Genomic DNA, 14,453 nt, shown 5'->3' with positions numbered 1-14,453 from the left:
GTGAGGGAAAACTACAAGGCCATGGACCCAATCTCTTGGGTTCGCCGGAAAATGCTGGATTGCCATCGTCTCCGACCATCTCAAGCTTCGCCGAGGGTCTCATCATCTTCCTGGTGAGCTTGCGCATCTTCTGAACCCATTAGTCCTCCCAAGCATCGCCTGTAGCTTCGTTTCGAGGTTTGGCCGGAGTGCGCCGCCGCAGCACATGGTTGCCGGCGATGCTCCGGCGAGTTTCTCGGAAAACCGCCACCACCAGATGGTTCCCCATCGTCTCCTGGTCCGAACTGTACAAGTCGCGTGTCCGCGGAGGCCCTGTATTGGCGGCGCCGCCCTCGTCTGGTCGTCGGCGTCGAGCCGACAGCGAGAGGGGTGTGTCCACCGCCACGTCAGAAACTTTGACTAGTCTTCTGCCCACGTGGCAGTTGACTGGTCAAAGGACCCCACTCGTCAGTGTCTGTAGCTAGGTATGAACTGGTACGTTTAGCTTTTTGTTTAATTACAAATTCCAGAAAACCATTGAAACTTTGAAAAATCATAGAAAATTCATTTCAACTCAGAAAAATGCAAATAATATATCAAAATGCTCACAAAAATAAACTCTACTCAAATAAAATATAAAACAAAAATGTGTGTCAAAATAAAAATTCACTTATTTTTAACCTTATTAATTATGCCATTTCAATTATTTAAAATACAATTTGAATTCAATAAATTGTTAAGTGTAAAAATTAAATTTTAACTATTCAGTAACTAAGTAAAATGTTAGGATTAAATTTATTTATCATATTTGCATTAACTTAATTATTAGTGGTAATTCATAAACCCTAATTTGCAAATTACTATTTTCTATTTTCTTTAAATAGTAATAACTCAAGAAAATATTATAAGCCAATATTATTTTGGTAAATCAAAACTTATATACTTAAACATTCTTAGGTTAACAAATTAAATATTTTAAAACCTAATTAAACCCTGATTCTTAATTATAACCTAAATAGGAGTTGCTCTAATTATTAAATCTTGTGAAAATTAATAAAATATCAAACCATTACTAATGTTGTTTCAAAGTAATTAGTAACCACACCTATATTGCCAAATCATCATTTTAGGAGTTGTATCATAATTTAGAAACCCTAGTTTCAATTTGAGTAAGACCTTGATCCCATTATTTCATGTGATCATTCCACCTTAGAACCAACTCTAAAACCCTAGATATGTGTCACATATGATCATGTGAGATTTACTTGACATATAGAACCCTAATAAGCAACAATTGAATACATTCTTATGATCCACTAGCATAAAACCAAGTCACATGAGATTATCATTTCATGTCCCTATTCTTAATTAAAACCTATATGATCCACTAGTGCCATCTAGGCATAAACCCTAACTTGTTAATTGAATTAGTACCATTGATCCCTATTACTATATACCATACCATTAGGATCAACCTCAAACATCATGATTTAGTAGAACCATAATTATGAACCCTAGTATCAACTTTGTGTAAGAATTCACAACACATGTTCCTATTCTACTAAACCCTACTTAGGAAATGATAAGTCATTTAGTTTAGAAGCCATTAGAGAGTACTTAATGTAGCAATTGTGAAACCATAGTAAGCCCTAATAGCTAATTTATAGAACCATCTTGATAACCATCCGTTGATATGATACCATAATCAACCATCATAATAAACCTGCTAATACTTGCTATATAGAAACCCAATCAACTTAAGAACCCAACTAGTTCCTAATAGTGAACTAAATGAATCCAATAGTAAACCCTAGAAAGCCATAACACCTATGTATAGTAGTTCATGTTCTTATTTAACCTATTCTTCAAAAGTTATTCTTTTGAAGTACAACTGTTAATCAAACCTTAGAAGCCTAATCCTTCTTTGAAATACTAAATATTTCTTAAACAACATGTTCTTCAAAAGTTATTCTTTTGAAGTATAGTATAAGTAATCATCAACCATGATCTGTAGCACTTAAAATTGACAACTGTTCTTTACATACTATTCCATCACTATTCTTATGTGTATGATTGTTATTATGTCTTATACCACTTGGTTATGATACTAATATAACCAAACCCTAATAAGAACCTTGTTTGAGAACCATTCTAAAGGTGCAACCAACTCTAAAGAAATCTTTACGACTCATACATCCTAAATCATCGAGGTTAGATTACGCTCGGGACGATTGCATCTCATACTATGCATTATAGCATCTTTGCCAGTTCTTTAAACATTATCCTTACCGGACGATGATGGTATTTCAGCATTTGGAGTTCTCACGTATCGAAGCTTTTGCCTACATAATCTTGCAGTCAAGAAAGGCAAGTTCATCGCTTGCTCATGTCATTTGATTATTTGTATCAAACTATATGCAAAGTACTATACTTATCACTCATGCATTGAAAAGCAAAGTATTATTTTACAATTATGAATATGACTATGTGGTGGGCAATGGAACCATGGTATGTGTTGATATGGTGGAGGTTCCATTGCGTGGGTACTACTCATCTAGGACTAAGTACCAATTCCGTCCAGTGATTCTAGCACCGTACATATCGCGTTGACCATAAGATCTATAATGGCTTTGGGGAAGTCAGCTGTATCTTTTCTCTTCTGCACGCCAACGGATTGGTAGAGCCGGCGGGGTGTTGGAGGCACTGCCGTAGGTTGGGATAGCCTTTTAAATCCCCATCCATTAGTGATGTTGGGCTCTACGATCTATGATGGATTGTCCAAAGTGCACTGATACGTCTCCGACGTATCGATAATTTCTTATGTTCCATGCCACATTATTGATGATATCTACATGTTTTATGCACACTTTATGTCATATTCGTGCATTTTCTGGAACTAACCTATTAACAAGATGCCGAAGTGCCAGTTGATGTTTTCTGCTGTTTTTGGTTTCAGAAATCGTAGTAAGGAAATATTCTCGGAATTGGACGAAATCAACGCCCAGGGTCCTATTTTGCCACGAAGCTTCCAGAAGACCGAAGAGGAGACGAAGTGGGGCCACGAGGTGGCGACACCATAGGGCAGCGCGGCCCAAGCCCTGGCCGCGCCGACCTAGGGTGTGGGCCCCTCGTGACGCCCCTCGACCTGCCCTTCCGCCTACAAATAGCCTCCGTCGCGAAACCCCCAGTACGGAGAGCCACGATACGGAAAACCTTCCAGAGACGCCGCCGCCGCCAATCCCATCTCGGGGGATTCAGGAGATCGCCTCTGGCACCCTGCCGGAGAGGGGAATCATCTCCCGGAGGACTCTACGCCGCCATGGTCGCCTCCGGAGTGATGTGTGAGTAGTCTACCCCTGGACTATGGGTCCATAGCAGTAGCTAGATGATTGTCTTCTCCTCATTGTGCTTAATTGTCGGGTCTTGTGAGCTGCCGAACATGATCAAGATCATCTATCTGTAATTCTATATGTTGTGTTTGTTGGGATCCGATGAATAGAGAATACTTGTTATGTTGATTATCAATTTATGTCTATGTGTTGTTTATGATCTTGCATGCTCTGCGTTACTAGTAGATGCTCTGGCCAAGTAGATGCTTGTAACTCCAAGAGGGAGTATTTATGCTCGATAGTGGGTTCATGTCTCTGTGAATCTGGGGAAGTGACAGAAATCTCTAAGATTATGGATGTGCTGTTGCCACTAGGGATAAAACATTGGTGCTATGTTCGAGGATGTAGTTACTGATTACATTACGCGTAATACTTAATGCAATTGTCTGTTGTTAGCAACTTAATGTTTGGAGGGGTTCGGACGATAACCTGAAGGTGGACTTTTTAGGCATAGATGCATGCTGGATAGCGGTCTATGTACTTTGTCGTAATGCCCAATTAAATCTCACAATACTCATCATAATATGTATGTGCATGGTCATGCCCTCTCTATTTGTCAATTGCCCAACTGTAATTTGTTCACCCAACATACTGTTTATCTTATGGGAGAGACACCTCTAGTGAACTGTGGACCCCGATCCAATTCTCTATACTGAAATACAATCTACTGCAATACTTGTTCTACTATTTTCTGCAAACAATCATCATCCACACTATACATCTAATCCTTTGTTACAGCAAGCCGGTGAGATTGACAACCTCGCTGTTACGTTGGGGCAAAGTACTTGGTTTGTGTTGTGCAGGTTCCACGTTGGCGCCGGAATCCCTGGTGTTGCGCCGCACTACATCTCGCCGCCATCAACCTTCAACGTGCTTCTTGGCTCCTACTGGTTCGATAAACCTTGGTTTCATACTGAGGGAAAACTTGCCGTTGTACGCATCACACCTTCCTCTTGGGGTTCCCAACGGTCGCGTGCTGTACGCGTATCAAGCGATTTTTCTGGCGCCGTTGCCGGGGAGATCAAGACACGCTGCAAGGGGAGTCTCCACATCCCAATCTCTTTTACTTTGTTTTTCTCTTGCTTAGTTTTATTTACTACTTTGTTTGCTGCACTAAATCAAAATACAAAAAAATTTAGTTGCTAGTTTTACTTTATTTGCTATCTCGTTTGCTATATCAAAAACACAAAAAAATTAGTTACTTGCATTTACTTTATCTAGTTTGCTTTATTTACTGTTGCTAAAATGGGTACTCCTGAAAATACTAAGTTGTGGGACTTCACAACAACAAATAATAATGATTTCTTATGCACACCTATTGCTCCACCTGCTACTACAGCAGAATTCTTTGAAATTAAACCTGCTTTACTGAATCTTGTTATGCGAGAGCAATTTTCTGGTGTTAGTTCTGATGATGCTGCTGCCCATCTCAATAATTTTGTTGAATTGTGTGAAATGCAAAAATATAAAGATGTAGATGGTGACATTATAAAATTAAAATTGTTCCCTTTCTCATTAAGAGGAAGAGCTAAAGATTGGTTGCTATCTCTGCCTAAGAATAGTATTGATTCATGGACTAAATGCAAGGATGCTTTTATTGGTAGATATTATCCCCCTGCTAAAATTATATCTTTGAGGAGTAGCATAATGAATTTTAAACAATTAGATGCTGAACATGTTGCACAAGCATGGGAAAGAATGAAATCTTTGGTTAAAAATTGCCCAACCCATGGACTGACTACTTGGATGATCATCCAAACCTTTTATGCAGGACTGATTTTTTCTTCGAGGAACCTATTGGATTCAGCTGCTGGAGGTACCTTTATGTCCATCACTCTTGGTGAAGCAACAAAGCTTCTTCATAATATGATGATCAATTACTCTGAATGGCACACGGAAAGAGCTCCACAAGGTAAGAAGGTAAATTCTGTCGAAGAAACCTCTTCCTTGAGTGATAAGATTGATGCTATTATGTCTATGCTTGTGAATGATAGGACTAATGTTAATCCTAATAATGTTCCGTTAGCGTCATTGGTTGCTCAAAAAGAATATGTTGATGTGAATTTCATTAAAAATAACAATTACAATGATTCTAGGCCATATCCTGCTAATGGTAACTCTTATAGTAGATATGTTTCACCTAATGAAGAAAAGATGCTAAAAATTGAAAGATCCACCAAGAGCTTTATGCAATCACAATATGAGCAAAATAATTTTTTACTAAAACCATGAATGAGCAATCTACCCTGCTGAAGAATATAGGAAATCAACTTGAAAATTTGAATATGGAGATTTCGGGGTTGCAAACTAAACTTGCTAATGCTGAAAACCGAATCTCATACATGTCTGCGTCACAATCTTCTTTAATTAATAAAATGGCTGCTAAACCTGAGGATATAGATAATAAAATTACTACTACATCAAATGCCATCCAAGTTAGAATTAATGAGAATATAAGATTGATGGCCGAATTGCGTGCTAGGTGGGAAAGAGAAGAAAATGAAAAAGAAGATAATATAGCTAAAGTTTGGACTATTACCACCACTAGTAATGCTAATGCTACACAAGTTGCTGCACCTCCTACTAATAATAATAAGAGAATTGGTGTTAGCAATGTTTCCACTTCTAGTGCAAAGCGCGAGAAACTGCCTGAAACTGCTAAAATTGCTGAAACTGCCTGTGATAAAACTGCTGAAATTTTTTCCAACATTGGGGATGATGATCCCATTGCTTTAGATTATAATGGTTTAAATTTTGATGATTGCAACATCTCTGAAGTTATAAAGTTCTTACAAAAACTTGCTAAAAGTCCTAATGCTAGTGCTATAAATTTGGCTTTCACGAAACATATTACAAATGCTCTCATAAAAGCTAGAGAAGAGAAATTAGAACATGAAGCTTCTATTCCTAGAAAGCTAGAGGATGGTTGGGAGCCCATCATTAAGATGAAGGTCAATGACTTTGATTGTAATGCTTTATGTGATCTTGGTGCAAGTATTTCTGTTATGCCAAAGAAAATTTATAATATGCTTGACTTGCCACCGCTGAAAAATTGTTATTTGGATGTTAATCTTGCTGATCATTCTACAAAGAAACCTTTGGGGAAAGTTGATAATGTTCGCATTATCGTTAACAATAACCTTGTCCCCGTTGATTTTTTTGTCTTGGATATTGAATGCAATGCATCTTATCCCATTATATTGGGAAGACCTTTTCTTCGAACTGTTGGTGCTATCATTGATATGAAGGAAGGTAATATTAAATATCAATTTCCTCTCAAGAAAGGTATGGAACACTTCCCTAGAAAGAGAATGAAGTTACCTTTTGATTCTATTATTAGAACAAATTATGATGTTGACACTTCGTCTCTTGATAATACTTGATACACACTTTCTGCGCCTAGCTGAAAGGCGTTAAAGAAAAGCGCTTATGGGAGACAACCCATGTTTTTACTACAGTACTTTTTTTTATTTTGTGTCTTGGAAGTTGTTTCCTACTGTAGCAACCTCTCCTTATCTTAGTTTAGTGTTTTGTTGTGCCAAGTAAAGTCGTTGATAGTAAAGTTCATACTAGATTTGGATTACTGCGCAGAAACAGATTTCTTTGCTGTCACGAATCTGGGCAAAATTCTCTGTAGGTAACTCAGAAAATTATGCCAATTTACGTGAGTGATCCACAGATATGTACGCAACTTTCATTCAATTTGAGCATTTTCATTTGAGCAAGTCTGGTGCCTCAATAAAATTCGTCAATACGAACTGTTCTGTTTTGACAGATTCTGCCTTTTATTTCGCATTGCCAGTTTTGCTTTGTTCGATGGATATTTTGATTCCATTGACTTTCAGTAGCTTTGTGCAATGTCCAGAAGTGTTAAGAATGATTATGCCACCTCTGAACATGTATATTTTGATTGTGCACTAACCCTCTAATGAGTTGTTCTAAGTTTGGTGTGGAGGAAGTTTTCAAGGATCAAGAGAGGGAGATGATACAACATGATCAAGGAGAGTGAAAGCTCTAAGCTTGGGGATGCCCCGGTGGTTCACCCCTGCATATATCAAGAAGACTCAAGCGTCTAAGCTTGGGGATGCCCAAGGCATCCCCTTCTTCATCGACAACATTATCAGGTTCCTCCCCTGAAACTATATTTTTATTCCATCACAGCTTATGTGCTTTTCTTGGAGCGTCGGTTTGTTTTTGTTTTTGTTTTGTTTGAATAAAATGGATCCTAGCATTCTTTGTGTGGGAGAGAGACACGCTCCGCTGTTGCATATGGACAAGTATGTCCTTAGGCTTTACTCATAGTATTCATGGCGAAGTTTCTTCTTCGTTAAATTGTTATATGGTTGGAATTGGAAAATGATACATGTAGTAATTGCTATAATGTCTTGGATAATGTGATACTTGGTAATTGTTGTGCTCATGTTTAAGCTCTTGCATCATATGCTTTGCACCCATTAATGAAGAAATACATAGAGCATGCTAAAATTTGGTTTGCATATTTGGTCTCTCTAAAGTCTAGATAATTTCTAGTATTGAGTTTGAACAACAAGGAAGACGGTGTAGAGTCTTATAATGTTTTCAATATGTCTTTTATGTAAGTTTTGCTGCACCGCTTCATCCTTGTGTTTGTTTCAAATAACCTTGCTAGCCTAAACCTTGTATCGAGAGGGAATACTTCTCATGCATCCAAATACTTGAGCCAACCACTATGTCATTTGTGTCCACCATACCTACCTACTACATGGTATTTCTCCGCCATTCCAAAGTAAATTGCTTGAGTGCTACCTTTAAGTTTCCATTCTTCACCTTTACAATATATAGCTCATGGGACAAATAGCTTAAAAACTATTGTGGTATTGAATATGTACTTATGCACTTTATCTCTTATTAAGTTGCTTGTTGTGCGATAACCATGCTCCTGGGGACGCTATCAACTACTCTTTGTTAAATATCGTGTGAGTTGCTATGCATGTTCGTCTTGTCTGAAGTAAGAGCGATCTACCACCTTATGGTTGGAGCATGCATATTGTTAGAGAAGAACATTGGGCCGCTAACTAAAGCCATGATCCATGGTGGAAGTTTCAGTTTTGGACATATATCCTCAATCTCATATGAGAAAAATAATTGTTGCTACATGCTTATGCATAAAAGAGGAGTCCATTATCTGTTGTCTATGTTGTCCCGGTATGGATGTCTAAGTTGAGAATAATCAATAGCGTGAAATCCAATGCGAGTTTTCTCCTTAGACCTTTGTACAGGCGGCATAGAGGTACCCCTTTGTGACACTTGGTTAAAACATGTGCATTGCGATGATCCCGGTAGTCCAAGCTAATTAGGACAAGGTGCGGGCACTATTAGTATACTATGCATGAGGCTTGCAACTTGTAAGATATAATTTACATGATACATATGCTTTATTACTACCGTTGACAAAATTGTTTCTTGTTTTCAAAATCAAAGCTCTAGCACAAATATAGCAATCGATGCTTTCCTCTTTGAAGGACCATTCTTTTACTTTTAATGTTGAGTCAGTTCACCTATTTCTCTCCACCCCAAGAAGCACACACTTGTGTGAACTGTGCATTGATTCCTACATACTTGCATATTGCACTTGTTATATTACTCTATGTTGACAATATCCGTGAGATATACATGTTATAAGTTGAAAGCAACCGCTGAAACTTATTCTTCCTATGTGTTGCTTCAATGCCTTTACTTTGAATTATTGCTTTATGAGTTAACTCTTATGCAAGACTTATTGATGCTTGTCTTTAAGTACTATTTATGAAAAGTCTTTGCTATATGATTCACTTGTTTACTCATGATATTTACATTGTTTTGATCGCTGCATTCACTACATATGCTTACAAATAGTATGATCAAGGTTATGATGGTATGTCACTCCAGAAATTATCTTTGTTTATCGTTTACCTGCTCGGGACGAGCAGGAACTAAGCTTGGGGATGCTGATACGTCTCCGATGTATCGATAATTTCTTATGTTCCATGCCACATTATTGATGATATCTACATGTTTTATGCACACTTTATGTCATATTCATGCATTTTCTGGAACTAACCTATTAACAAGATGCCGAAGTGCCGATTCTTTGTTTTCTGCTGTTTTTGGTTTCAGAAATCCTAGTAAGGAAATATTCTCGGAATTGGACGAAATCAACGCCCGGGGTCCTATTTTGCCACGAAGCTTCCAAGACCGAAGAGGAGACGAAGTGGGGCCACGAGGTGGCGACACCATAGGCGGCGCGGCCCAAGCCCTGGCCGCGCCGACCTAGGGTGTGGGCCCTCGTGACGCCCTCGACCTGCCCTTCCGCCTACAAATAGCCTCCGTCGCGAAACCCCGGACGGAGAGCCACGATACGGAAAACCTTCCAGAGACGCCGCCGCCGCCAATCCCATCTCGGGGGATTCAGGAGATCGCCTCCGGCACCCTGCCGGAGAGGGGAATCATCTCCCGGAGGACTCTACGCCGCCATGGTCGCCTCCGGAGTGATGTGTGAGTAGTCTACCCCTGGACTATGGGTCCATAGCAGTAGCTAGATGGTTGTCTTCTCCTCATTGTGCTTAATTGTCGGGTCTTGTGAGCTGCCGAACATGATCAAGATCATCTATCTGTAATTCTATATGTTGTGTTTGTTGGGATCCGATGAATAGAGAATTCTTGTTATGTTGATTATCAATTTATGTCTATGTGTTGTTTATGATCTTGCATGCTCTCCGTTACTAGTAGATGCTCTGGCCAAGTAGATGCTTGTAACTCCAAGAGGGAGTATTTATGCTCGATAGTGGGTTCATGTCTCCGTGAATCTGGGGAAGTGATAGAAATCTCTAAGATTATGGATGTGCTGTTGCCACTAGGGATAAAACATTGGTGCTATGTTCGAGGATGTAGTTACTGATTACATTACGCGCAATACTTAATGCAATTGTCTGTTGTTAGCAACTTAATACTGGAGGGGGTTCGGACGATAACCTGAAGGTGGACTTTTTAGGCATAGATGCATGCTGGATAGCGGTCTATGTACTTTGTCGTAATGCCCAATTAAATCTCACAATACTCATCATAATATGTATGTGCATGGTCATGCCCTCTCTATTTGTCAATTGCCCAACTGTAATTTGTTCACCCAACATGCTGCTTATCTTATGGGAGAGACACCTCTAGTGAACTGTGGACCCCGGTCCAATTCTCTATACTGAAATACAATCTACTGCAATACTTGTTGTACTGTTTTCTGCAAACAATCATCATCCACACTATATATCTAATCCTTTGTTACAGCAAGCCGGTGAGATTGACAACCTCGCTGTTACGTTGGGGCAAAGTACTTGGTTTGTGTTGTGCAGGTTCCACGTTGGCGCCGGAATCTCTGGTGTTGCGCCGCACTACATCTCGTCGCCATCAATCTTCAACGTGCTTCTTGGCTCCTACTGGTTCGATAAACCTTGGTTTCATACTGAGGGAAAACTTGCCGCTGTACGCATCACACCTTCCTCTTGGGGTTCCCAACGGTCACGTGCTGTACGCGTATCATGCACCGTGAGTAAAGCCGTATTATCGGGAGAAGTCTACTGGGGGTGTACGGGTGGACAAAAGGGTGGGTTTGCAGTCGCGGAGAAGGCAGTGATTGGCTTGGATCTTACACCTGGCCCCACACCAAGGAAGTGTGGACGAGCATGCATCTCGGATAGGTATCAAGGATAAGGTCTCTTATGGGAAAAGTAACGCACCTCTGCAGAGGATACTGAATTGTATTTGTCACTCCTGTTCCGGAAGGAATCGCGAACGCGGCAGGAAAGGAACTCCACGAAGTTCTGGTCAACCTGTGAAGACTGACGGGCATAGTTTTCAGAATAAAATAAACCTTTTGAAGAAATGATTACAAAAACTTGCATTGGCCAATGACTTTATGGTCTATGGTTGTAGCTAGTGCATGATACACATATTTCCTAATATGAACTTGCTGAGTACGCTCGTACTCATTCTATCCCATTTGAACCCCCTTCTTAGATCAAGGCACCGAAGGAGAAACTACCGTGGAACTCAAAGACAAGGGAGTCAACTGCAACAAGATGAAGAATCCAATCAAAAAAGTCAATGGAGTTAACTTCCGCATCAGCTATAATGGAAACCTAGACTAGTGATAGAAGGGAACCTTTCCCTAATCCTAGCACCTAAGTAGCTAGATTTCTATAGCAATCCAAGTAGCTCTTGAACTTGAGTTAGCAATAAGATAGACTACGAGTCGTTCTTCTGGAGCTTTATTTTGAAGTTTTACCTCACTGTAAAGTAGGAGGTTGTGTTGATCTTATGTAAACAGTTCATGTGTACTTCTATAGACATACCTTGGACTCGCATATGTTTCTGTTGTACCACTCTGAGAGATGTAATATGAGTGGAACGGTGTTTCACTTGTGTTATGTCAACGACTTGTGTACTATACCATGCAGTGGTACGCTGGGTCATCACAAGCTGGAGCACCTTGAACCCGTCATGGCAGGCGATGCGCTGCCTGCGTGAATCTCGCATGAAGGGCACGTTGACGGTGCTGCCATCGAGGCGGTAGAACTTGTCGTCCTTGGTCTTCTTCTTGTCGAAAGGCTCTTTCCACTTGCCCTTGAAGTAGACGGCGTTAGCAACCATGAGGTCGGTCAGATCGGACAGTCTGCTCGCGTCGATGATTTTGTCGATGAGATTGTTTGTGGATGCTGCCGCCCATGCGTTGATTTGAGTCGCTGCTTCCTCCGGCTGCAGCACCACATACGCACACACATTAATTTCACATTGATATCCGTTTCAAAAAAAAAAAAAATCACATCGATCTCTACTTCTCTACATGTGTACGTATATATACAGATAATCGCGTACGGCAAGAAAAGATCGATACTGATAAGTACTAACTGATGACCTTGTCGTGGAAGTCTAGGGCGCCGGTTTGTGCCTTGTACGACTTTGCGGCGGCGTCGATGTAGGCGGGCTTGAGAGTCCTCGTCCTGTCATGCCACACGCTGCACGAGAAGTTGATGCGCGGCCCGGCCCTCTGTGACTGGTCGGCCAGGGACTGCTCCGTCAGCACACGGACTGACCGAGCAAGGTCGTCCCGCGAAGGCGCGCCGAGGGCGCCGAGCAGCTCCGAGAGGGTGCGCTCTCATATGCGGCCGGGGCTCCAGGCCCACCTGGCCATTTTATTCGGAGATACAACGTTGTACTACGTAAGATTTCTCCCGCTGGCCGTGGCCTGACCGCGCGCCTGACTCGGTCGTCCTCCGGTTCACGCGCGAGAATCTCGGCGGGTACGAATTAAATGAGCTGGAATCGAAGAAGCATGGCGGCGGGGCTTTTAATTCTCTCCGCGCCACGCGCCCGCGTGCACAAAAAAAAAGGGAGCAAAGAAATATCGGACGCCTCGATCGATCTCCTTTTCCTTGCTTGTTCAAACAAAACAATCGCGGGCCGCTTAGTTACGTTTTCAGACCGGAATTGCTACACACACGACGAATTGCGTACGATGCATGTACGATGCTTCTCCACAATGCTACTTTTTCTCTGAGCCCACCACGCTAATCAACGTCAGCACCAGCGCCCTATGCCAAGGCCCAGTCCAAAACAAAACAACACCCATAGTTCTATACTCCCTCCGTCCACAAATAAGTGGACATCTAGCCAAAATATTTGTCCATGAAAGAGTGTACTTCTATGTTCTCAATGCATTTTAAATTAGCAAAAGTTGTTTCTCTCTCATCGCACGGAAATCAAACCCAATAACATTCAACACATGTTATCTTAATTTTATACATGCACTTAGCCTATTGGAGATGAAATAATTAAAGAGGAGAGAGATGTTGATTGCATCTTCCCAATGCAAGTTTTCTCTCCTTTTACTAATTTACCTTGAAAATCCTGCACGTCCACTTATTTGTGGACGGAGGGAGTATGTCTTGGCTTCTTCAGCATCGCTGTATTCAGCCTGACAAGTCTAATAGAGCTGAATACCTTGGTATGACGAATCTGATGGATTACAGATTAACGAGCTACCGTAATTCCTATGGAACAAATGAACAAGCTTTGCATACATATACACTTCCGTGGCAATGTTAAATCTGTCACAAACAGAAACAATGAGTTCATCCGACACATGTTGTATGCACGGGCATCGAAAGGTAAAGGTCACCCCTCCACCCTCCTTGACATTGCCGCTGCCCCTCCGCCTCCACCCTCCCAGCGCTGCCGCCGCCCCTCCATCCTTCACCACCGCCCCCTCCCATCCCCTCTCTTCCCTTTCCACCTTCGCCCAGGGTCGTCTTGCGCGAGGCGGCTCCGGGTGACGACCCTAACCCAAAAAGAGGCGGCCCATCTTTCTCCTCCTGGCCGCCGCCGCCGTCGGGGTCGGCGGTGGCGGCTACGTCCGGCTGCCAAAGCCAGGGGCGGTGGTGGCGCGTCCATGGACTCCCCTTCGCGCGGAGGCGGGGTCCTCCAGGGGCGGCGATAATGGACGGCAGGTCTAGTGGCGGTGGCCTTCGGCTACTTCACCTAAATCATGGCGGGAGACGCGGCGGTGTGGCGGAGCTCGGCGGGGAAAGGGCGGCAGCGGGATCGCTGTTGACCTCCACTGGCCGGGTTGGAGGAGGAAGATGGACCGCGGATCCCAGCCATGACGGTGGCGTCGCTTTTGGAGAGTCTGTATTTCAGGTATTGTCTAGGGGGTGGATGTATTACTGTTGGGACTGAGATACTATAGGAGGATTTTTCTTTCTTAGTTTTCTTTTATCTTTTTTGGCTGTGTGCATCCGTACTTCCCTTAGGGTGTTGCGTTGTTGCAGGACCGGTGAGGTATCCCGGGCCGAATTTTGATCAATCTAAGTTGCACGGCCGCCTCCTCCGAAGTTTATTTTGTATATTTTGTAAAGTATAGCTCAATTGCATCGCCGAACTCGTAATGCCGATGAACTAGTATGTTCAATTCTTCCGTGAAATTTCGATTTCAAGTTTTCAATTCATATTTATAGGTTCTGATCTGCGCCAGCTCAATCGATCAAAACTAAGTTTTCGGTAGATTGAAGTCGAGTT

General features: G+C 41.8%; 1 protein-coding gene across 1 annotated transcript in view; it reads right to left on the bottom strand.

Moving 5' to 3' along the window:
* The window catches only part of LOC127328582 (putative serpin-Z5), a 79,239-nt gene extending 65,200 nt beyond the window's left edge, over nucleotides 1-14,039 (bottom strand). Inside the window, exons 1-3 of the mRNA XM_051355175.2 lie at nucleotides 13,991-14,039; nucleotides 12,295-12,533; nucleotides 11,856-12,134 (exon numbers count right to left, since the gene is read on the bottom strand). Coding sequence (XP_051211135.1) covers nucleotides 11,856-12,134; nucleotides 12,295-12,533; nucleotides 13,991-14,039 — 567 coding nt within the window. The remainder of the gene's footprint in view (nucleotides 1-11,855; nucleotides 12,135-12,294; nucleotides 12,534-13,990) is intronic.
* Nucleotides 14,040-14,453: the final 414 nt, after the last annotated feature.

Source organism: Lolium perenne, chromosome 2 (genome assembly GCF_019359855.2).
Source record: "Lolium perenne isolate Kyuss_39 chromosome 2, Kyuss_2.0, whole genome shotgun sequence".
NCBI classification, from domain to species: Eukaryota; Viridiplantae; Streptophyta; class Magnoliopsida; order Poales; family Poaceae; genus Lolium; species Lolium perenne.
This window is presented reverse-complemented; position numbering and strand designations above follow the sequence as displayed.